This window comes from Giraffa tippelskirchi, chromosome 6, assembly GCF_054371585.1.
Source record: "Giraffa tippelskirchi isolate mGirTip1 chromosome 6, T2T-mGirTip1v1.2.pri, whole genome shotgun sequence".
Taxonomy (NCBI): Eukaryota; Metazoa; Chordata; class Mammalia; order Artiodactyla; family Giraffidae; genus Giraffa; species Giraffa tippelskirchi.
The window spans coordinates 153,257,793-153,283,413 of NC_137280.1; the positions used below are offsets into that span (position 1 = coordinate 153,257,793).

Here is a 25,621-nt window from a genome sequence, read left to right on the forward strand (position 1 = left end):
AAACATCCAGAAAACTGCCAGATGTGCTTTGGTGGATTTCTGTGTCCCCCACCTCCTGCCTTGCCCTTGAGCATGCCAGGCTGTGTCGGATTTAATCCCACACAGAAGACAGATTCTTTCTCTCAGTGGGAACCCACATTGGCCATGTGGATGCTAATTCGCTCCCCTCTGATGGAGCTGGGAGAGCAGAGAATGGCACCTCTTTTTTTCCATTTTTAAAAAAATCAGGAGTAGTGGTAATATTACTGGGAAAGGGGGCACTTCACTAAGATACAGTCCTTGGGATCAGCTAGGTACCCCCCTTTGTTGTTTTAGTGTCATCCCGGATGCTGTTAAACACTTGTCTGCCTAGTGATGAGCTCTCTCTTATGTCCTGGATACAACATTTACAGTTGCTAAAAGAATGCCATTGCATGCAGAGTTCTGGTGACAATCATGTACTCAAAAGCCACAGAGATCATGAAAAAAAAGAGTCATTCTAGGAGTAAAAATTGTGGAAAAAACACCCCACTGTAAAATAATGAGCATGTGAGACAAAAAAAGGGGGGAGTGGGCTACTTGCTCAGAGTCCCCTATAGGTTATTTTTATAGTAATTCATTTAAAATGTTTTAATAATTAAAACTTTCTCTTAAGGAATTGATTTTTCAATGATTGGTCCAAAGGCTTTGACAGTCTTTATCACTTCTAAAAATATTAAAAGGATGTTGGTTCAGGAAAATCAAGAAAAGTTTGTTACATAGTCCATCTTTCCATTGTGATTAAATGGTTATATGTCCTCTTGTGGATGCAGCTAAAGACAGTCCTGAACCAGTCCTGTACCTTTGTCACTCTTTGGCTTCTTGGCTGTGATTCTGGCCCATAACTGTTAGGTTTGAATTAAGATCCTGACTGGTGGAAGATAAACAAATAGACTCTCTTTTCCTCAAGGGACATTATGAATAAAGCTCATTACTTATGTTTGCTCACTAATAGTAATAGAGATTTCTAGTGATAGAAAAAAAGTTTTTGTTTTTTCCTTTCCATTACTTTTCCCTGTAGGCTAAATAGAGATATGGATCTCATTTCCTAAGCCCAGTACTCTATTTGGGTTTGCTTTCAATAAAATATCTATGAAGTGTCTTCAGCATGATCACTATTTAATGAGATTTAGTTGTAAAGCTTAATTCATATCAGATTTTCTAAATGAGAGATCACTGTCAACTTATTGTTAATTGAATTCAATAAAATCAAGGTTTCTATAATTAATGTGAACCACTTAATCTTTTAGCTTCTTGAATGAATGTGATTTTCTAAATACAGGTATCTTCTCATTTAATGAAATAGCAACATTGTGAGGAAAATAAATGTACATGTGACTCCTTTTTCTGTTAACTCTTAATATCAAATTAAATATTACCAAAATCCTCTTTAAAACATAACAAAAGAAAAGTAATAAAATATTAGCAAATGTACTCAAAATGTTAATAGTAATCCGATGGCATCACCAACTCAATGGACACGAGTTTGAGTAAACTCTGGGAGTTAGTGATGGATAGGGAGGCCTGGTGTGCTGCAGTCTATGGGGTCAAAGAGTCGGACACGACTGAGCAACTGAACTGAACTGAATCCGATGACATCTAGAACATCAGTCTAAATTGAATATATAACAGTTAAAAGTGGCATTCTCCAATACAAAGAGCAGTTATTTCAGGGTCAGTAGATACAGGTCATTGGCCTGCCTCTGCCTCTGATTATCTGGGGACATTGGGTAAACCACCAGTCTTTTGGAGCCTTCTTGTTTGGATCAGCAAGGTGAGTATTGTGCCAGATGGAATGATTGAAGTTCCTTTCACTATGGTTCTGTACACTGTGATTCTGTGTGTTCTGTGACACTGTGTGTTCTGTGTACACTGTAACATAGTAGCAGAAACTATTGTTACTTAAAAACATTTTTTTTTGAGAATTAAAAATATTCAAAAAAGTAGACTAAAAGGTATAAATAACACCTGTGGACCCATCAGTCAACCCCAATAATCATCACTCCGTGACCAACCATGCCGTTTCCACATCTACATCCTCTGACATGCCTCCTGTGTAATTGTAAGGACAGTTCCAGACATCAGCCTCTCTTTAGCAACATAATCCCTCTGCCATCTGTACCGTTAGCTCTGAGGTCTTAGATATTGTATTTTGTCTTTAACGAATCTCCAATTGTCTTGCTATTTTTTTTTCCTTTTTAGTTTTTCATTGAAATTTTAAGATACAGATCCATAGGCAGTAGTAAGAAATAATCAGAAAGTTACCATGTACCCTTAACCCAGTTTACTCCAGTGGCAACATCTTGCAAAACTGTAGTATAATATCACAACCAGGGTATCAGCATCAATACAATCCGTTGATTTATTCAGATTGTCCCGTTTTACTTATACTGATCTGTGTGTGTGTGTGTGGGTGTGTATAGAGGTGTGGCGTGTGTGTTTGGTTGTATACAACTTTATCATGAGTGTAGGTTCACCTATCCATCACCATAATTGATATAGAACAATTCCATCATCACAGGGTCTCCTCATGCTGCCCTTTTGTAAACATAGCCACCTCCTTCTGCCCACTCCCCTCAAGACTAATCTGTTCTTTGTTCTTTTCTAAAATTTTGTCATTTCAAAAATGTTATATAAATGGAATCATACAGTCTGTAATCTTTTTGGATTGGCTTTTATCACTTCATAATTCCTGAGAGATTCACTCAGGTGGTTGTATGTATCAACAATTTGTTCTTTTCATTGCCGAGCAGTGTAGGATGATGTGCCACACTTTGTTTAACTACGACCTGCTGAGGGACATCTGAACTGTCTCAAGTTTTTGGCTATTCTGAATAGAACTACTATGAATATTCGTGTGCATGTTTTTCATTTCTCTGGGATGAATGCCCAAGAGTGTAATTGGTGGATTGTATGGTAATTAGACGTTTAGTTTTAGAAGAAACTGCCATATGGTTTTCCAGAGAGGCTGTACCATTTTATATACTCCAAGCAGCAATGTATGAATGATCTAGTTTCTCTGTGTCTTCACCAACATTTGAAGATGTCACTGCTTGTTATTTTATCTATTTTGATAGATGTGTAGTGACATCTCACTGTAGTTTTAATTTGTATTTCCCTGATGGGTAATGATATTGAGCATCTTTTTATATGCCTATTTGCCATTTGTGTATCATCTTTGGTGATCTGCATTTTTAGTCCTCCCTTTACTTCTTTTCCGACTTTAGTGTCAAGGTAAGCTTGCTGGTGAATCACGTATGATGTTTGCTATAATATACTTATATAGGAGGGAACAGAGCTGCTACAGATGAAGAATTGCTTACCAGGGTTCTCAGCTCTGTGTTAGAGTCTCTAGGAATACAAAGATGAATAAGACAAGAAGCTTGGTCTTAAAGTTTTAAAACCGTCTGGCACTTTGGGAGAGGGAAACAGAAAATATGTAGAAGTCCGAGATTTCCAAATGGCATGATTTCACGAGATGATATTTGCATGGGCATCATAAAGGTGACCACGGATGATGGAAAGATCCTAGCAGAAACAGGCCAAGAATTCAGTTCATTTCATATGAGTTAAGGATGCAAAAAACGTCTTTGCCTGTAGATGGCTGCCCAGAGCAAGGTGCTGGGTAACAGCAGCACTCCCCATTAGAAGACAGGCGCTCCAGCCTTCAAATCCCACACTCAGCTGCCAGTGGGAACCGTGGCTTGAGTGAAACTTCTAATAAGCTCTATAAGAAGCTTTTTCTACCCCCTCTCTCTTATTCCTTCACCCTCCAAAAAGTTTCAGAGAATCTGAATCTATGTCTAATTGATCACCAGCTGCAAGCACCTAGTGTCAACCCCAACACATACCTGAGTTCTTAATTTGAGTTTGGGTAAAGGACAATCCAGTAAACAAGACCGGGAGATGATTGTGGCTCAGATCATGAACTCCTTATTGCCAAATTCAGACTTCACTTGAAGAAAGTAGGGAAAACCACTAGATCATTCAGGTATGACCTAAATCAAATCCCTTAAGATTATATAGTGCAAGTGAGAAATAGATTCAAAGGATTAGGTTTGATAGACAGAGTGCCTGAAGAACTATGGTCGGAGGTTCGTGACATTGTACAGCAGGCAGGGATCAAGACCATCCCCAAGAAAAAGAAATGTAAAAAGGCAAAATGGTTGTCTGAGGAGGCCTTACAAATAGCTATGAAAAGAAGAGAAGCGAAAGGTAAAGGAGAAAAGGAAAGATACTCATTTGAATGCAGAGTTCCAAAGAATAGCAAGGAGAGATAAGAAGCCTTCCTCAGTGATCAATGCAAAGAAATAGAGGAAAACAATAGAATGGGAAAGACTAGAGATCTCTTCAAGAAAATCAGAGATACCAAGGGAACATTTCATGCAGAGATGGGCACAATAAAAGACACAAATGGTATGGACCTAACAGAAGCAGAAGATATTAGAAATGGCAAGAATACACAGAAGAACTGTACAAAAAAGATCTTCATGACCCAGATAACCACGATGGTGTGATCACTCACCTAGAGCCAGAAATCCTGGAATGTGAAGTCAAGTGGGCCTTAGGAAGCATCACTACGAACAAAGCTAGTGGAGGTGATGGAATTCCAGTAGAGCTATTTCAAATCCTAAAAGATGATGCTGTGAAAGTCCTACACTCAATATGCCAGCAAATGTGGAAAACTCAGCAGTGGCCACAGGACTGGAAAAGGTCAGTTTTCATTCCAATCCCAAAGAAAGGCAATGCCAAAGAATGCTCAAACTACCGCACAATTGCACTCATCTCTGACAGCTAGCAAAGTAATGCTCAAAATTCTCCAAGCCAGGCTTCAACAGTTCATGAACCGTGAACTTCCAGATGTTCAAGCTGGATTTAGAAAAGGCAGAGGAACCAGAGATCAAATTGCCAACACTGAATCATCGAAAAAACAAGAGAGTTCCAGAAAAACATGTACTTCTGCTTTATTGACTATGCCAAAGCCTTTGACTGTGTCGATCACAAAAAACTGTGGAACATTCTTAAAGAGATGGGAATACCAGACCACCTGACTTGCCTCTTGAGAAACTTGTATGCAGGTCAGGAAGCAACAGTTAGAACTGGACATGGAACAACAAACTGGTTCCAAATAGGAAAAGGAGTATGTCAAGGCTGTGTATTGTCACCCTGCTTATTTAACTTATATTCAGAGTACATCATGAGAAATGCTGGGTTGGATGAAGCACAAGCTGGAACCAAGATTGCTGGGAGAATTATCAATAACTTCAGATTTGCAGATGACACCACCTTTATGGCAGAAAGTGAAGAAGAACTAAAGGGCCTCTTGATGAAAGTGAAAGAGGAAAGTGAAAAAGTTGGCTTAAAACTCAACATTCAGAAAACTAAATTCATGGCATCTGGTCCCATCACTTGATGGCAAATAGATGGGGGGGCAATGGAAACAGTGACAGATTTTGGTTTTTTGGGCTCCAAAATCACTGCAGATGGTGACTGCAGCCATGAAATTAAAAGACACTTGCTCCTTGGAAGAGAAGTTATGACCAACCTAGACAGCATATTAAAAGCGGAGACAGTGCTTTGCCAACAAAGGTCCATCTAGTCAAAGGTATGGTTTTTCCAGTAGTCATGTATGGATGTGAGAGTTGGACTATAAAGAAAGCTGAGTGCCGAAGAATTGATGCTTTTCAACTGTGGTGTTGAAGAAGACTCTTGAGAGTCCCTTGGGCTGCAAGGAGATCCAACCAGTCCATCCTAAAGGAAATCAGTCCTGAATATTCATTGGAAGGACTGATGCTGAAGTTGAAAATACAATACTTTGGCCACCTGATGGGAAGAACTGACTCATTTGAAAAGACCTTATGCTGGGAAGGATTGGGGGCAGAAGGAGAAGGGGACGACAGAGGATGAAATGGTTGGATGGCATCACCGACTCAATGGAGATGAGTTTGAGTAAACTCTGGGATTGGTGATGGACAGGGAGGCCTAGCGTGCTGCAGTCCATGGGGTTGCAAAGAGTTGGACATGAGTGAACTGAGCTGAACTGAAAGGACAGTCTTTCCAGGAATTTTATCCTCCCTAGCAAGACTGAGTCTCAGTCAATCTATAGCTGCAGTTTTGTGCAGAAGTTATTAATGACCCAACTCAGTATTTACTTACAAACTGGACAGTGATGGTCTAAGAAGAGAAATAGCTCAATAGAGAAGAGTAGAGAATAAAGACACACATACACACAAATCTAATTTATGGTAAAAGTGTATTAAAATCAATGGGAGGAAGATGGATTATTGGAAATCATCTGGGAAAAATTCTTACTTCACACCATACACATCTAAACACATCAATTTAAAAACACGTGTATATGAGAGAGAGAGAGACAGACATAATGAGTGTGTAGAATAAACAAGTTTAACATTTGTATAATTTTTAAGGATGAGATGGGACATAGCATGAGTCCATCTAATGAAGACAGATTACTTGGAAGCTGCAAATGGAAAATGTACAGCTTTGACTACATGCAAGTAAATTATAATACATGCAAGAAACAAAGTTAAAAGAAAACTGAGTGAAAACATTTTATATACATAAGTATCAGACATATATTTGCACACTTGTGTATTTCTGTAGCACAGAGATGTATATATTTCCTGTAATAAGTTATTTCTAATATACAAAGAGTTTATATAATTCAGTAAGAACAATGGAAATCAAATATCTGAAAAATAGGAAAGGAATAAGAACAGGTACATCACAGAAGAATACGAATTACTCATAAATACATGAGTAGATGTTCACTTTCATTAGTAACCAAGAAACTAGAAACTAAAACAAAAAACTGATATTTAAAAATTCATCAAATAAGCAAAAACCAAAAAGAAATAATCTGCAGTATTTATAGGAATTGGGAAGGGACATTCTTTTACATTTTTGCTGGGAGTATAGATTGATACATCCTTTTTCTGAGGACAAATTGACAGTGTCTATTGAAAGTTAAGATGCGTATACACTCTCATACATTAATGTTACTTTTAGGAATCTGCACCATAGAAAAATAGAGGTGTATAAAAATATATGTGCTAAGATATTCACTGCAGCATTAGTTGTAGTAGCAGAAAATTATAATTGATCTAGAATATCTAGCAGTATGGAAATGTTTTAAAAAACACAAAACTATGGTCATATAATGCAAAATAAAAGAAGCAGCAAAATCTACAGCACTGCCGTGGCAGCACATGGAGGTATGTTCATGAGTGAATAAATCAAATCAAGGAACATGTATATATACCATGATTTAATTGGGGATGCAAAGATGGGGTATAGGTGGATGTAGTATGTGTATGTACGTGTTTGTACATCAAAAAATAAAAACAGTCTGGAAGAATACACAATGACCTTCTGAAAACAGTTACAAATCTGAGATACTAAAGTGCTGGGATGAGGGGAATTTCAATTTTTTGTTAATGTACTTGTGCAATGTTTGCAGATATTTTTAACTACAATGATTTTATAATGTTAAGAAAGAATAAAAAAAGAAAGAAAAGAAATTTTAAATGCTAAACAACTCAATCTTTGAGCAAAAAGAAGCAGCTGAAAGAATTGCTTTAAAAGAAGATGTATTTATCTTTGCCTAATGAAATTTAAATAAACAGAAAAACCTCTTTCTTGCTACTGTATTAATTTTCTGTATCTGGAATATTTATTTCAGTGGTTTCTTTTCAGTTATTTAATTCATTGTGTTTAATTGATAGTGTTTACTAGAGTTTAGTGAAAAACTATTTTGTAAATATCTTCAGTTGTGATTTATCTAGTATAATATCTCCCCCATTGAATTGACTCTGAGTAGGGAATTAGTAAAGCAGATAAGAGATCTGGAGAGTAGTCTGTAGCTTTACTTATCTCCACAGGAAACCTTATTTCATATTGATAAAGTTTGAAATCTTTCCTGTTGCTCTTTTCAATTGTTCATTGTTACCATTTTAATGAAAGGTAGAAATGAGTCAAACCAACCTACTTCTTCCCTTCTACTAAAAATTAATGTCAAATTTTCAGCCCATTAAATAAGTGAATGTGGATGGAATCAGATTCTGACTCAACATGTCCAATTAATTGTTTCCAAACGTTAAGATACATTCTCAACAAACCCTACACATAATAATAATAATAAAAAATCAACTTGTAGAGAATGATTAGGTGAGAAGTGAACTAGCTAGAACCGTCTTTGCATACAAAACCCTGTTTATGTTGACATTGATATTTGCCATCTACTCTATTATAAATCAAAATTTGTTGTAGAAATATACCAAAGATGGCTGAATAATGAAGAAAACAGATTCATCTCAGGTTTTGAAATGTACCTAACAAACTCAACCTCTTGCAAAATAACTTTTTTATTCAAAATGGAACTGGGAATTGTTTAGCACACAATGAATCATCTTTTGGCAAGTACAATAGAATCTTTAGGGACATTTCACAGTCTCTTGCTCAATTGTTAGGATGTTTTTAGCTTTCACAGGTAGGGAAGAAGGTAGCTTGTATAGCCATCATCTTGTTGCTAAAATTGTACAGTAAAGATTTTTCAGAGTTGCTGTTGCAATAGATCTTTTCACTTTTTTTCCCTCTTCCTGTTTCTTTACCCAGAGCTGCTTTGTCTCTCAAAAACAATCTGGAATTACTTAATGCTAATGTTTTCTGGTTTTACTATTTACCCAGGACTCAAATGTTAAACATTAATGTGGGAAACTCCCTTTTCCTTACCTCATAGTCCTATATTTATTTAACTGTTATTTTGCATGAAGAAAACCTCATCTTTCTCTCTCTGTGTGTTAATGTGCTTCTTATTATTGACAGCCACATTCTGTTTTTGTATTTGCTTTTTTTCAGGAGGCTTTAGATCCCCCCTTGGATGATTTTGAGGTAACCGAGACCACCACGGCAGCTGAAGTGATTAAATATGAGTATCATGTCTTATATTCCTGCAGCTACCAAGTGCCTGTGCTTTACTTTAGGGCAAGCTTTTTAGGTAAGACCATGTTGGAAGCTAAATGTAAATTCATAACATTTACATATAAGGCAGAAAGCAGATTTGGAAAATTATTCTTGAGAGAGAAAAAAAAAAGAGTTAAAAATAAGAAAACTGTGGGTGAGGTAAGGTTTTACCAGTAAATTTTCTCATGCTTTAGAAAGAGTATCAAGACTTCAGAGTGAATGATATCATCCCAGCCTTAAGTCTGATCTGCAGATTCTTGGCCTCCTGCCCAGCGTTGACTAAGCCCCCTGGCCCTTTTTCTTTTCTTTACTTTAAACAAGTAGGAACAACTTAAAGCTACAATGTTTATTTACTTCTAACTTTACAGTGAAAATTTCTTTCAATCTCAAGTGATCCCATTAACTCAAAAGTCCCCATGCCTCCTTCCCCAACACTAATTATTATTTCAGGAACTGTTTATCAATCCATTTAAGCTATGTTTAAAAATAGCACTAACATTTCCTTCGGCCATCTATACATCTCCAGTGCCTCAGCTTCCTGCAGTGTTACTCAACTCATCCCCCTTGCCAAGAAGGTGGAACACCCTGTCTCCTCTGAGGCCTTGGCTAATAAAGCTTATTTAATCAGCGGCCACATAAAGTCCTCACCCTGCAGCACAGCCAGGGCTCCCTGCTTCATGTCCTCTGACTAAACCGGGTCAGCATTTTGAGGCCTCTCCACCCTGGGCTCAGAAGCCAAGAGGAACCACCTCCCCAGCCCACCTCTTCCCCATTTCTCGTTTTCTCTCTGGACTTAGCAGCAGCATTTTGCATTTTGAACAGCCTTCTAACCTTTTCTGGATAGCTAAGACATCTGAATTTAGCCAGTGATATTTTATTTTTAATTAAAAAGTAGCTTAAGCTGCTTTGAATGTGTATTTGGTAGATTTAATCACTTGCTGCCTTATATTGTTTAATGGTCTCTAATTTTGCAGTGTTGGCGGTTTAAGAAGCACTTAGGATTTAAAACACAAGAACAAATTCTCATAGACTCCCTGGTGAGAAGATTTTAATCTGAGGTGCAGTTCCTAAGAACTGACAATTTGGGGTAAATTTTCAACATGGGACATGGGCAATTGAGGACACTGATAGTTTACTAATTCACAAACTCTTGCTGCAGATTAATCCGTATGATTATTATAGGCCTTTAAAACACTCACTTTATTGTGACTCTATTTGGTTTGGAGCCCAGAGGTTAAAGGAAGCTTCTTGTCAGTGAGCTGTGTTATACTGAAAAATAGAAGGGGTTACATTTATTTACTGGAGGGGAGAAAAATGTCCTTCTCAGTTTTGGTTTGCAAGGACTCTACCTAGTATCTTCTGGATTCAAAGCCATGTCGAGGCTGCAGGTAGAGGAAACAGGACACTACTTCTTCAATACTGTACTTTCATGTAATTAGTATTCACCATAAGCAGTTAATCACCAGAGAAGAGCTCCCAGAGACAAAACAAGTTGTTTAGCTTGTCAGCGTTAGGGAATCGGAGGTGTTGAAACATGACTGCTTCTAGCTGGAAGTGGGTATTGCCGAGGCCGGTGGATGAGCTCATACGTGTGCTTTGCTCTTATGTGCCAACAGCTCCCCTTACAGTACAGCACAGTAATTGTTCCTGCAAGTTCAATTATATTTTAATGAAAATTGTATACTTTCTAAGATCTTTTCTTCATGGTGGTTTGCTGTTTCTTAAAAAAAAAAAAAAACCTAGCCTTTTTGGATTCTGTTTATATATATATTTTAAGATGCTCTTTGTTTATGCTTATATAAAGGAAACCAAAACAAGTCATTTATTTTGTGTAGAAGCACTTCTTGTTCTCCACCCACCTCCCCATTCTATGTTGTATAGAATTAACGTTAGGAATTTTTAAATTCTGGAATTCACTTAGTGGTTTTTCGGGTGCATTAAAATATCAGATTTAATATTTGCAAAGCATACTGAGTGTTTTCTTGTGGAGAAACATGAAAAATGGTTCTTTCCTTTATCAGAGTCTGATAATTTCTTTTCCTTTCTCTACCTAATTTAACCTAACAGGTGTTCTAAAAATGTATTGTCCTTTACTCTGGAGTCATAATTTTTCCTTTTTTCCCCGCAGTCCATTCCCTGTTCATATGTTTTGTGATTACTCTGGCCTTTCATCTGCTAAACAAATCTCTATCAGTGTGGTGAATGAATTCCTAACATCTTCTTATTCCAGGTCCAGATTTTTCTTTGTCTCATTCTAAGAGAATTCCGACCTAGAAACAGGATGGCTATAAAATTTCTTGCTCAGGGGTCTTTTTTTGTTATTGTTGCTTCAAAAATAGTTCACTCAGCCTTGTTTTTGACAGATATTTAGAATTTTTTTTTTTTTTTTGCATTTGAGTCTTAGTAAAAATTAGTTTCTCTGCTTTGCTCTAAATTTTATTCCAGTACCTTTTTTTTAGTTAAAGCAAGTGGTAAGTAATTCCTATTTAAATTGATTTTACCTTTTCTTTTATCAACTAGCTTAGATGTAAGAGGAAATCTTTATTCTGTTTCTTAAAATACAAATACATTGGACTGTGATCACCTCTTATCCCTTGATATGTCCAGTGTCTGCCAGGCCAACTACTGCCTAAGGCTCAGCTAACATGCCGTTTGTTGTTATCACCCCCGTGTCATATCATATCACATTATATCATATATCACATGTTGCAGGATATCAGAAAATTATTCGTTTACTTGTCCCCTATAAAATGATAATCTAGAAGGTAGGAGGTTAAAGTAAGAAGAGAGAGAAAGGAAATTAACAGTACTTCAGCCTACAGAGTGATAGGCTTTATTCATAGATGTGTGTGGGTGTGTAATACTTATATGACATATATATTCTTTGTCTTACTTATCTTAATACCCATAGTATTAACTGTGGCACAATGTCAGCAACTATTTATTGAATGAACCAATGAGGAGGAATTTCTAACCATTTCTGCATACAGTCCAAAGATGGAAACCTTGAAACCTTATGCTGCTGCTGCTGCTGCTACAAAGTCACATCAGTTGTGTCCGACCCCATAGACAGCAGCCCAACAGGCTCCCCTGCCCCTGGGATTCTCCAGGCAAGAGTACTGGAGTGGGTTGCCATTGCCTTCTCCGTGAAACCTTATGATGGTGTCTTATTTGAACTTATCTGATGAGATATATGGAACGGAGTAATGCTCTTGTCGGGAGAAGGCAATGGCACCCCACTCCAGTACTCTTGCCTGGAAAATCCCATGGACAGAGGAGCCTGGTAGGCTGCAGTCCATGGGGTCGCTAAGAGTCGGACACGACTGAGTGACTTCACTTTCACTTTTCCCTTTCATGCACTGGAGAAGGAAATGGCAACCCACTCCAGTATTCTTGCCTGGAGAATCCCAGGGATGGCGGAGCCTGGTGGGCTGCCATCTATGGGGTCGCACAGAGTCGGACACGACTGCAGCGACTTAGCAGCAGCAGCAGCAGCAATGCTCTTGTCTCCAGGAAACTCAGAACCCAAGCCATCTCTATATCTTTACTCTTTAGTTTGGGTGATGCTTCCCAGAGACTGCAGAAATGGTTGGCTAAGGAAAGTGGAGAACCCTGAGGACTCAAAGGTGAGCATTCGAGCTAGCTGGGGAGCTGTTCCACTTCTGTAAACACACATTCGCATTGGATCCCTGAAGGCATACAGCCAAGGTGGTGCAGAATTGTTCCTGGGCACCTCTCATTTCTACTACTTGGGCTCATAGGAGCTCAGTTGCTGAGGGTTTAAAGTGAATTTAAGAGAGGAAATGTCCTTCCCAGTGTTCTTTTTTCCCTAGCCACTCTTGCCATTTTAGGTTTGGGAGAAATGGTGGGGCACGCTTAATATCATTTGCTCCCCAGCAGTGGGTGAGAGGTCATTGCACTTCTCTCAGGCATTGATACTAATAAATAGCCTACACTAAAATGGGCTTTATTGACTATGAAGTCCATTCTCACAAAGCACTGATGTCTTCAAGTGCCTGTTTTTCTCCTCCAACTATTTTTAAAGCACCCTGTGTTAAAGAATTATTTGTGTTGTGCAAAAGGCTTCTAAGTACTGTTCATCATTCCAACACCTTTTTATGTCCCAGTTTTCCCTCTGGGGGGGCTTGGCTTTGGTCAGAAGTTGATGGCAAGTGTTAGAAATGTGTTGTAAATCTTGGGCATATACATAATAGCTTTGGGCTTCACCAGACTCCTAAGCTTACCTAGTTTTCCCTTTCATTACAACTACAGATTTCTATATTTATTGCAGCTTGAATTCTGATTAATTTCTTCCCTGTCTCTCTTCTTTTCCTTTGTTCTCAATCGCTATTGAGAAGTAGACCAAGTGGTCCTTCTCATTTTCAGAATATTTATTTCTTTGGTGCTGACATCCGAGTTCTTCTTGGGAACCATTCTGACATATTTCTTTAATTAGTTAGAAGGGCAGCTTTTGAATAGGGAAGGAAACATTTCTTCCATTCAGCAACTGAATGTCTGTTCTTTCTCAGGATCCGTTTTATTATTGGTCTAGGGAGTAAGAGTAGAGAATTAAAAATGTAACCCAGATATTTCATGTAGAAAAGTTATCCACTTGTTATATGCCTAAACTATGTTCAAATAGTCAAAGAATAAGTCACTCTTAAAAGCAGCAAAACCAAACCAAGATAAAGGCCAGCTCAAAAAAATAATGAAAAGGTTGGAATTAGCGCAGTATTTACATCATCAGGGAGGAGGAAGAAGAGGTTTGTCCCTGGTCTGGAACGAGAAGGAGTCTTTGGACTGTGTAGAAGAAAATGGCAGGAAAACAGGAAAGATGAGGGTTGGAGGAAGCTGGAGAATAAAAATAAAATATCCATAGCTCTGATCCAACAGTTTTCAAGGAAACGATACAGACTGGCTTTTCTGAAGAGGCTGGGAAAAGTACTAGGGAAAGGGAGGTGGGTGAGTGCCAAGCTGTAGGGCTGGAAAGCATGGCCTGTTTGGGGAACAGTGAGAGGCTGGTTTGAGGAAAATCTCTACTTCAAAGTGTGGAAGATGGTTGGAAAGATGTGTTAAGGTCACATTATGGAAGGGATGATGGAATGGGTTTGGAGGATATGAGAAAGAAATGAAGTGAGAAGTGAAATGAGAAGTGAAAGAGATTGAGCAAAAGTGAATGGGATCAAGGGAGGGATTTTCTAGAACAGAAACTATGACTGAGTAAAACAGAAAGAAAATTAATGAAGGATGAGAAGGAATTATGAAGAATGAAATTTTGGGAAAAGGAATTTTGACTTTTTTAGTGTTGTTGTTGCAAAATTTTTTTAAGAAAAATTTAAATCGTCTCTTAGAGAGAATGAACTGGAAAGAACATATTTTCAGGAAAAAAAATTACCATTCCAGTAGAGTGAGAATTCGAAGGCAATGGCACCCCACTCCAGTACTCTTGCCTGGGAAACCCATGGACGGAGGAGCCTGGTAGGCTACAGCCCATGGGGTTGCGAAGAGTCAGACACGACTGAGCGACTTCACTTTCACTTTTCCCTTTCATGCACTGGAGGAGGAAATGGCAACCCACTCCAGTATTCTTGCCTGGAGAATCCCGGGGACGGCAGAGCCTGGTGGGCTGCCGTCTGTGGGGTCGCACAGCGTTGGACACGACTGACACGACTTAGCAGCAGCAGCAGCAGAGTAAGAATTAAGGCTGCTTGTTAAACAGAAAAGATAGGTAGATTAGAGAAATTAAGGCAAAAATGATTCTAGTTAATCACCATCATGAGCAGAAAATAGAAAATGACTTGGCAAATTTAGAGTCTTATTTGATTGTAGGGAATTTTTAAGAAAGTGCATATATGCCACTTATATTTACATAAACAGTTAAGTCTAGCCAGAGTCATAATTATGCAATGGAACATGAGTTTTAGTGCATTAAAAAGAATTCTAGGGGTTGAAATGAAATTTGAAGAGCAAACAATGAAAATTATTTTTCTTAAATACAAATAAAAATAAATTGTTTAACTAATATGAATATATTCAAACTGAAAAGTTTAAATGATAGAGGGAATTTAATGAGGATTGTTTGTTGAACCAGGTAAATGTTTGAAACATACAGGTAGGATGCTGGGGTAAAACACATGATGGGAATAGAATCCCACTGAAAAATCAGGTCTGATTTTAAAACATATTAAAGAAAGGTGAAGCAAAACTAGAGGGACACCTAATTTGCTAAAAGGTTTATTCTAACATATGTTAGTGCAAAGCATCATGTACACAAAGTAACAGATTTTATGTGGATTCAGAGGCCAGGAAGAAGACATGAAAAGGCAGATAAATCTATTTTCTTACCCGTAAAAGTCTATACTTCAGCTTTCCTGAACAAATAAATGTGTTGTGCCCCATAATGTGTTTTGTCTACTTACTCTTGACAAGACAAGCCCTGTTTGAAACATCCATTAAAGCGTACATGAGTGCCTACTGTGTGCACAGCATAAAAACTCATTAGCCTATTTAAAAAATATGCTGAGAAAAATGGCTGCCTAACTGGAAACTAGTGTACTGGTTTTCTCCTCCTTTAAAGTCGTCAAACCAGAGTTCTTCAAGTGCATATATTAGGTGCTCTGCTGAGAAGGTGGAGACTGTGTTCTCCATGGGGAGGAGATCAAGCTGGATGGGTAGTCAAGGTGCTGCTACTGGTGTTAACTGGTCCATGTTCTGGGGGGTCCTGAAATTTGAGAGAGCCAAGAGTCCAAAATGCTGAGTACTGTACCAGAGCAAGAGGTTAGAATCAAAACCTCAGAACACTTTGGATAGGATTGAAAGTAGAGTGTTTTCTGCTTTAGAACCAGCAGACCTAATGTTGTAGATATGCATCTGGTGATATGGTCTTCAGAGTTCTGATGAATAGTCATATCTCACAGTTGGTATCTCGGGTATCTTACAGACCCAGTGTTGCTTCCCTTGGGACATTTTCTGAAAACAGTGATTCCTCAAGAAAGTCTTGTGTCCTCAAGAAAGTCTCGTGTGTACTTCTTTTAGGTTAAGTGTTTAACTTAATTTAAATGAGAGGTTATAACATCATCTGCATTAATGTAAGTTCTTAACACAGTATGTGAACAGTTTAAGGTGACCCCAAATTACTCTTCTATTGTGCTGTTGGGCATATTCCTCATAAAAATGGATTGTAACATACATAAACTTTCTCATGTAATTGAAAGATTTCTTACATTCATTTTCCATATGAAATTACTAGACAAATGTATGACATTTAGAACACTGGGGCTAAAAAATGATAAATATTAAGCAATACTTATATAAACCACTTATCTGGACTATATTAGTTAGGTATACTTAGTTGCAATTAACTGAACCTGACCATGATAAGCAGAAAAAGATTTACTGAAAGGGTAAATCATAGAGTCAACTGAAGGCAAAAGTAAGTGGCAGTATGAGGGAATGTCTACCTCTCTTTGGTTTAGTGGTACAGAATGGGATTCTGCCTACTGCTTATTTTGGAATTTATCTCCCAAATAGGAACTATGTTTGGATGGTGAAGAATCAAATATCCACTATGTCTTCATCTACTTAATACTATAGATTTATATGCGTTTTTTTACATAAATGAGAAGTATTTTATTGATGAATTTTTAATCATCAGTCATTATTCTTAGTAATAATTATAGTAAATTGCTCTAGAAATAATGTTGAACATCCATCTATCCAAGCATTGGAAAATATTTATGCATAAGACAAGAAAATGTTTGTGGGATGCAGAGATGAATAAAGGAATCAGGGATGATTTATGCCTTCAAGGAGCTTACAGTCTACTGAGGGAAACAAGACAAATTTGAAATTTACTGTAACAAAAGTAGAATATGTTAAGGGCCAGAAGAGAGCTAAAAAGAAAATTGTCACCAGGCAAAGAATAGGTTAGTGGTTGAAAGAAGCTGGGTGGGAGGTGGGAGAAATGAGAACATGTTGGTTAAAGGTTACATACAGATTTTGAGATAGAAGATGAATAAGTTCTGGGGATCTAATGAAGAGCATGATGACTGCAGTTAACAATGCTGTATTTTATACTTGAGAATTACTAAGAAAGTAGATTTGAAATGTTCTAACTACACACACACACAAATTATAAATATGTGAGAGGATGGATGTGTTAACTAACTTTATTGTGGAAACCTTTTTCCAAAATGTACATGTATCAAGTCGTCATGTTGCATATCTTAAACTATTTATCCGTTATATCCAATAAAGATGGGGAGAAAGTTGCCACCAGGGCTCAGAGGGCAGAGATTATCTTGAGCTGGATGATCAGATGAAGCCCTGGCTGGAGTGATGTGGGAAAGGGCAAGCCTGGCCTATTAAAAAATCTAGGAAAGGCAAAATTTTCGATAGTCTTAGGTTAAGCAATGCTGGTAGAGACTACTAGTGACAACAAAAACAATACCAAAGCTAATATGTGTGTACCACTTCATAGTTTACAAAAGAGCTCCTGGTACAGCTCAAAGTGGAGGGTTTGGAGCTGGAACGCCTTGGTTCTGATTCCTCGCTCTGCTTCTTACTGTGTGATCTTGTGGGAGTTATTGAACTTTTTGTTTCCTTTTTTTCACCATCTCGAAAAATTTGACATTATAATACCTATTTCATAGAGTTTTGAGGTTTGTGAGCTAATATATAAAGTGGGGCTTGGCATGTAGTACCTTTCAGTAATGCCAGCTGAGTTCTGTATCTTGATCTTCACAATAACAGTGTAATATAGGAGCTGTTATTACCCTGATGCACAGACATGCAAACTGAGTGCTCAGAGAGGTTAGATGGTTTATTTATTCTAGAGTACATATAAAACTACGGAGTTAAGATTCAAACTCTTTAGCTCCCCACTCCCAATTTTACTGCACAAAGCAGCATCAAAATTTAAGTAACATTGAAGAGAAGTTGCCAAAATCTATATTTTTTTGAATTTTCATTCAGATTTCTTGAGACTAATAAAGACCCAGAATGCAAAAAGTGGATGTGGGAATAAATAAAAATTACAGAATTAGCCAGCACAGTAGCTGATAAGAATGTACATGAACAATTAACACTCATTTCATATCACAATATAATTTTCTCACTGAAGCAAAAATGAATTTTCTCCTTTGATGGAGCATCATCTCTGCCTTACTGTGGAGAATGACATGAATTTTTATAGACTTCAAAGCCCTGTTGAAGACAATACATTGAATAATGACAAATTTCATTGTGAAAAATCCACCATTTCCATTTTATTTCTACTGACCACATTCAGAACATTTTTCCTAAATTTACTCTAAATAATTTATACTCTCTTTAATGTTCTTTTTGGAGTTATGGAATTTTAGTGAAAGCATGCGCCACAGGATAAAGGTGACTTCAGCATGCTTGCACTAGAGTTAGGTAGTGCTAGTGAAATATCTCATGCTGTTATTTGATTCATGAAAACTAATAGCCCTGAGAAATTTAATTTAGAAAGCTGCAGATTTTGAGTAATATATAGATTACTTGACATGTAGGTTATTATTCAATTGAGAGACTTTATATGAAAATATTAAATTAAATGCTACTGGCAGTTGCTAAAGATTGTACTTTTTAATTATTCTATTTTTCATCCAAAATCTCTTCCTTTTTTATCACTGACATTTTAGGTTGCTGACAGAATATTCCTTTAGCTCAAATGTGTAATATCATTCTGGATGATAGAGGCACATAGTAGGCACTCAATAAACACTTGTTAAATAAATGACCTTAATTTACCATGCTCACTTTGTAGATTTCTGCTGAAATTATTTTGTCTTCTACTTCAATTTTTCAAGTATGCAAGGGATTTTACTGAGCTTCTCAGCTCAGTGTGATTAATGAGATTTCTAAGCATGCTGAAATTGGTGCTATCGAATACCTTGGGTCTGAAACCAGGGAGTTGTTGATTGAGTATGCTTATGTCTCCTCTAACTGAGGCCAGACAGAAAAAATAGGCCCTCTAAGCAGGGCTTAAAGTTCTTGATTGAAGATAACTTCAACTGAACATGAAGGCACATAATAATGTGTTTCATGAGTTTAACCAATTATTTGTTTATGTCCACATTTTAATTTTAAATTAAAGTTTTGGGTCTTCAGTTTTCATAAATAGGCAGATGGATCCAAAATCACAAAATTATTTATGTTTCTGCCATATTTAAGGTCTATTTTTATGATGTGATTTAAAAAATGTATTTGATTATCTCATTTCAATGATTTTGGTGGGATTTCTGAAGGCTCCATTTTGGTTGTGGAATAATTAGAGCCACAGTCATATTAGAATATATTTTTCATGTCAGTTGTATGTGTTGTGGCTTTGAAGATATTACTAATCAGGTCAAATTTTTATTTTTGAGTAAAAGATCACCAAACTAAGTTGTGTATGTCTTTGATCATGAAGGTGTGAGCTATGACTAGGAAAACTGATGATGAAGGCCTAGGGAAAAGAATCCACATCATACTTCATTAAATCATTATTGTCATATCTGTATGGGAGAGACACAGCTATATTATCAGATCTTCTATAATGTAAATGGTCAGCAGAAACTGGAAAGATTGACATTCTTGTTAAAGCAGCTTGCACAAGCATTCATTTGATCATCATTGATACATGTACTTTAAAACAATTTTATAAACACATTGGAGAATGCAGTCACATTCATTCACTTAAAAAAACACTGTTTCCTTCACAGCAAGCAGGTAGCATTCTTATAAGCATACATAAAGGAGTATCATGCATCTTTTGATGTTTTGAACTTATTTTTTTATTCCTTGTACTTGTCTGTTATTCTAAGTTGACCAGATCATTTTTTTTCCCCCAACTCTTTTATTTCTAATAGGAGAATAATTGCTTTACAGTGTTTTGTTGGTTTCTACTGTATAACCACATGAATCAGCTCTAAGTATACATATATCCCCTCCTGTGGGAAGGGGATGAGATCATTTTTTAATTCCTGTATTTAAGGTGTTAAATTTTCTCTCTAAATTAGGTGTTGCCTGAAAACTTATGACACCCTCAAATTCTAGCATCAATTCTGGTGAAAATATTCTATAACACTTGTTTTGGGTCTCTCCACAATGTTGCTAGGCTGCTGATTTTTGCCTTTTTCATGAATGTTTCCATCCGAGTATGCAAGTTTTTGTCAGTGGTAATATCCAAACCATTTACTCCATCCTTAGATTGTTGGCTGAAATATTTTGAGAAATAAAATTGAGATCATTACTGATTATCAGAATTTATTTTTCAATTTTAAAATTAAAACCAATTATTATGGGCAAAAAAGAAAGAAAAACCCTGTACTAGGGTGAAACAAGAAAGATGTAGTTAGAAGCTGAAAAGTGAGAATTTGTAATGCCTGTGATTGACTTTTTTTTCATGGTTTGCTGCTCCTTCCAAGTTATAATCACTACATGCAGCTCACAACACATAGCTATTGGCTACTCTCTCACTCCACTCTTCTAAGACTGTCTTATATAATATAATATAGTCAGAGGAGTGACAACCATCACCATTGTTGTGTTCTATTGATTAGAAGCAAGTCACAGGTCCCACCTGCACTCAGGTGGAGTGATTAGCAGATTTTAAACCCAGCATTCTTCTGTGGGTGTGCAAAGCCTTTCCCTGTCTCAGTGGAAATAAAGTTAAGGAAAGTATTCTCTCATTTATCATTTATTCAGTAAATATAAAACATTTGCAATGTGTGAGTGAGACTTAGAACTGCATAGCTATGCTGCGGTGGTGAAAGGACAAAGGCAGTCTTTACCCTCAGAGACAGCATGGAATAGCAGGAGGAGCATGGAATTGTGAGTCCTGAGATTCCAGCTCCAGGGTAGTTATGAACTGGCTCCATAATTTTGGTAGATGTGTATTTCCTGAGACCTTACATCTAAAATTAGTAATTATACCAGCTATATAACATTTTATTATTCTACAACTGATTCTTTTAACTTCGACATCTGAAAATTATTTTAAAAGCATGTCAGCTTTTAATAATTTGATGATTTGGTTTTCTATTTGACACTGACATACCTAAGATGCTGTTTCCGTCTTCTAGCATCAGTACACACACACACTCACACACGTGCATATTTTGAAGATGTGTAGGGCTTAAGATTAAAGTTTGGCCCTACTCTGTAAATGTGTTCAGAAAACAATATAACACAGATACAGAAGGCAGCTTGTTTTAAACTTGTAGCTAAACATGACATTCAAATGTTAATTGGATGAATAAATCTTGTTCATTTTACAGACATGGAAATGTCAATGGAATAAAACTATTTATCACGAGATAATGGTCTCCTGCTGCCAGATAAATGCCAAGATGAAGATACTTATTGAAAATGTATCAAAATATTCTATTGCTATTTATTGAAAATAAAGGTTGAGGAAAAGTTCAACTTTTCAGGTCAAACATGAGAAATGCTCTGTCTATGGTATTAGTATATTGCTGTAATAAACACAATGTGCATGGTATAGAAACATGAGAAAACTCTTAAGAAATAATGGTCTATAAATGAATCTTTTAGCTTCAAGCTATGAGAATTACTGGAATGGTGCAATGGGGGCTAGGAGGAGATACCTAATATATACTGAACTCTTGTTATGTGCCTGACACAGTCCTGGTGTGTTCACTGATGTAAGCCATTCACAAGGATAGAATTTGAGAAGGATTACTATCCTCATTTTCAGGTAAAGTGAGAGTGAAAGTGAAGTCACTCAGTCGTTACTGACTCTTTGCGACCCCATGGACTGTAGCCTACCAGCCTCCTCCATCCATGGGATTTTCCAGGCAAGAGTACTGGAGTGGGCTGCCATTTTCTTCTCCAGGGGATCTTCCCGACCCAGAGGTTGAACCTGAGTCTCCCGCATTGCAGGCAGACGCTTTACCGTCTGAGCCACCAGGGAACCCCATTTTCAGGTAAAGTTAAGAGCAAAAGAGTAAATTAACTATACTTCAATTAGAAAATAACTTGCAGTCACATAGAGAATTAAGTGCCAACGCCAGAATTCAAACTCAGCATGGACTTCAGATATCCTGTTCTTCCCCTACACCCCACATCTGTACTTATGTCTGTAAGTCTGAATGCAATACCTTTTGATTTGGAGGGCTTTTAAGTCAATTATTTTTCCAAATTGTATTGTACCTAATGACCAAATACTTTTTTGGATCTAATAGGCTGATGAGTTTTCTTTAAATGATATTGTCTACTTGCTTAAAGAAAAGAGCACACCTCTAAGTCTTGAGGACTCGGTTGACTCTAAATGAGCCAAGTAGCACTGAATTCTGAAGCTTCCCTGGTAGCTCAGATGGTAATGAATCGACCTACAATGCAGGAGACCCTGGTTCAATTCGTGGGTCGGGAAGATCCCCTGGAGAAGGGATAGGTTACCTACTCCAGTATTCTTGGGCTTCCCTGGTGGCTTAGTCTGTAAAGAATCTACCCACATTGTGGGAGACCTGGGTTTGATCCCTGGGTTGGGAAGATCCCCTGGAGGAGGGCATGGCAACCCACTCTAGTATTCTGGCCTGGAGAATCCTCAGGGACAGAGGAGCCTTGTGGGCTGCAGTCCATGGGGTCACAAAGAGTCGGACACGACTGAGAGACTAAGCACAGCACAGCAATAAATCCTTATGTTAAGACCACGTTCTTTTCAGCAGTGTGTGGTTTTATCATAATTCCTTCTTTCTGCTTTCTTTCCTGAACCTAGATGTCTATTTCTCCACTTTACTTGGGTCATACTGTTCTTCGTAAAATACATTATTTGGATGATTATGACTATAGGTGAATAACTGAAATTGCCTAAACAAAGAAAAGGAGGATTCTTGTTCACTAAAGCTTTTACTGATTTCTTCACAGCAAGTCCTTCTCAAGTCCCTCCACCCCTAACAGACAGTGGGTGTTAATGTCTCCCTCCTCTGGACTGTCAGAGAACTGCAGTTTTCCTCTGGCTATGACCAATCTACCAATCAATACAAAATACTGATTTTAGTATCAATATTTACTGATATATACTTGTCCTAGTTTCCCTGGTCAGGAAACACTCCTTACTAGGAGAAATTATGTGCTTTCCTTCTATTCCTCATGGTACCCAACAGAGTGATTTGAATATTACGGATATTGAGTCCACAGGAGGGTGAAGGAAGCACGTGGGTGGTCTCTGATTTAAGGATTAGAGAAAGTATGAAGACTTCAGAGGTATCCATAGTACACCCTTGTGAATATGTGAGTCTGTCTACCTGGTCCTGCACTGATGCTTCTATTTATCAGTTTTCTCTAAAACACATTTGGATCTTATTTATTTTGTAAAATTCCTAGAGGCAATAAGTGAGCAAGATAATTTTACTGCTAGATGGAGAGAAGTTTGATTATTTAAATTTCCCTCTGGAAGAAAATAGTAATTCATACAGTACTCGTTTGATATATAAATAGTATGTATACTAAGTAAAGATTTTTTAAAAAGTTATAATATTCTTTCAGTAGTTTTAGATAGACATTAAGCACCACTGTGTCCAATCAGTTATGAACTGGCAGTCTTTACTTTCACAGATGGAAGACCTTTAGCTCTGAAGGACATCTGGGAAGAAGTTCATGAGTGCTATAAGACGCGGTTGCTGCAGGGACCATGGAACACTATTACTCAACAGGTTAGAGAATGTTTTCATTTTTATATGTGATTCCTTCCCTCTGCACATCTTTTCTTCTAGTTCTCTCTTCTTCTTTTTTTTTTTTTCCTATTTCATTCCTCTACTTCCTTACAGATTTCATTTCAAAGACACTTTCCTTTAAAACATCTTACCAGACCCAGGCTTGGTTTAGCTTCTCTGTATAAGCCCTCATAGCACCCTGTAATTTTCCTTCATAGTACATGTTACAAATTTAAATTATGTATTTGGATTTTTTAATTAATTTTTTCCATTATACGGTGTGCACTCTTGTGGGCAGACCTTGTTTTTTTCTCTCCATTGTATAACCAGCACCAGCACAGTTCTTATCATACAGTAGATTTTCAATAAAAATGTATTAAGTGAGAACAGAAACAAAGTTGGCATATACACCAAGAAATGGATGATTTAGCGTGTGTCACCTCGTAATGCTTCAGAGTTTTACTCATAGGTGCATTTGAAAAAAAAAAAATCACTTTTGATGAATAATAGGTTTGCAATAGTGATCTGAAAAAGTTGCAAAAATAGATCTGCAAAAGTAGATATAAAAAGTATATTTGCAAAAGTAGAGAAAATAGGTTTGTCAATCATGTAAGTCATTATTACTGCCTTGCTAAAATCAGTAACTAATTATTTTAGAAATTAAAAAATATTCATTACCTTGCAACCAATCATGGTCTCTTTTTTACTTATATCAAAAATCTTATTTTCTCACAGCCTCTGTTAAGCTTAATCAAAGCTTCCTTTAAAAATGACTTTATCAGCCATTAGAATTTTTATGCCCTCTTATGTGTTTGATCATAATGACAGTTTACCTCCCAATCAGCTTAAGAATCCTTAGCATCTCATATGTAGTTCTCTGACAATGATTGCAAATGACCATTTCTTAGGTTTTAATTGAGGATAAAAACTAGTTTTAAATATATGAGTCACACACCACCACAACCCCCCCACCCCTTCAAATTAATCCTTTTTTCCCGTTCCTACTGTCACCTTCCTGGTTCGCACCCTGTTGCCTCACCTGGAACAACTAGTAAAACCTCCTACCTTTGGTCTTCTGCTCCTTTCCTCCCTGCCCCTTCCCTTTAGTCGTGTTTTCCTAACCATGTAGCACTTATCTTACCCATGTGCAAGCCTGCAGTAGCTGTCCAAGGGGCTATGGTGTGTGGTCTAAATGCCTTGCCTGGGTTCCAGGGCTGCCAATCGCTGGGTCCTGCCAGCCCTTTCCAGCTTATCTCCTCCTCCTCCACACTACATAGTCTCAGCTTCTGCCAGACATGGCTGTTCATTTCCCCAAACCCATCCTGTACAGTGTGTTCTTGGAGTTCTTTCCAGGTTTAACACTTTCTCTGTTGCCTTTGTTCTAGCTCTATATTTCCCCCTCATTCTTTCACATGTTCCTTTCTCGGAAACCACTTCAGCTTACAAAAATGGTCCCTTTTAAGTCCCAGTTCTGTAGACCAGAAATCAGTGGTTGCTATGAGAAGGATAATGTAATGAGATATATAAGCAAATCCATCAGAAAGGTTTTTGGCAAGAGCATTTTGTTTTATGCAAAGTGTTTTAGACTAACCTTTAAGTATGTCAAGGTGAGTGCTAAGTGATTCAACTTCCAGTGTCTTGTCAGTGACCATAAACTGTCCAAAAATATAAACTGTAGAGTCAGAATCCACAGGCCCAAGAAAATGCTTGGTTTTGAGAGTCAGGGAAGACGGCAAAGGATAGAGGCAGGGAGCATCCAAAAATATATATGTATTTAACTGTAGTGCCTTTTTTGTCTGCTTCTTCTCAATTACATTTTATATTATGCCCCTGAACCCAAATCTTATTTTTTTCCTTTTTCTGTCTCTAGCAGCCCTATCATTAATCTCCTCAGTGCAAACCAAAGCATAATTCTGGATGGTCTATGTCATTTTGGGCTT

The 25,621-nt window shown here is 37.4% G+C and overlaps 1 protein-coding gene across 5 annotated transcripts in view; it reads left to right on the forward strand.

Annotated features, from left to right (window-relative positions):
• Nucleotides 1-25,621, forward strand: part of ATG10 (autophagy related 10) — a 256,590-nt gene that overhangs the window by 158,818 nt on the left and 72,151 nt on the right. For all 5 annotated transcript variants that reach the window (XM_081503879.1, XM_081503876.1, XM_081503877.1 and 2 more), the window contains 2 exons: nt 8,896-9,034; nt 23,584-23,681. In XM_081503879.1, coding sequence (XP_081360005.1) covers nt 8,896-9,034; nt 23,584-23,681 — 237 coding nt within the window. The remainder of the gene's footprint in view (nt 1-8,895; nt 9,035-23,583; nt 23,682-25,621) is intronic.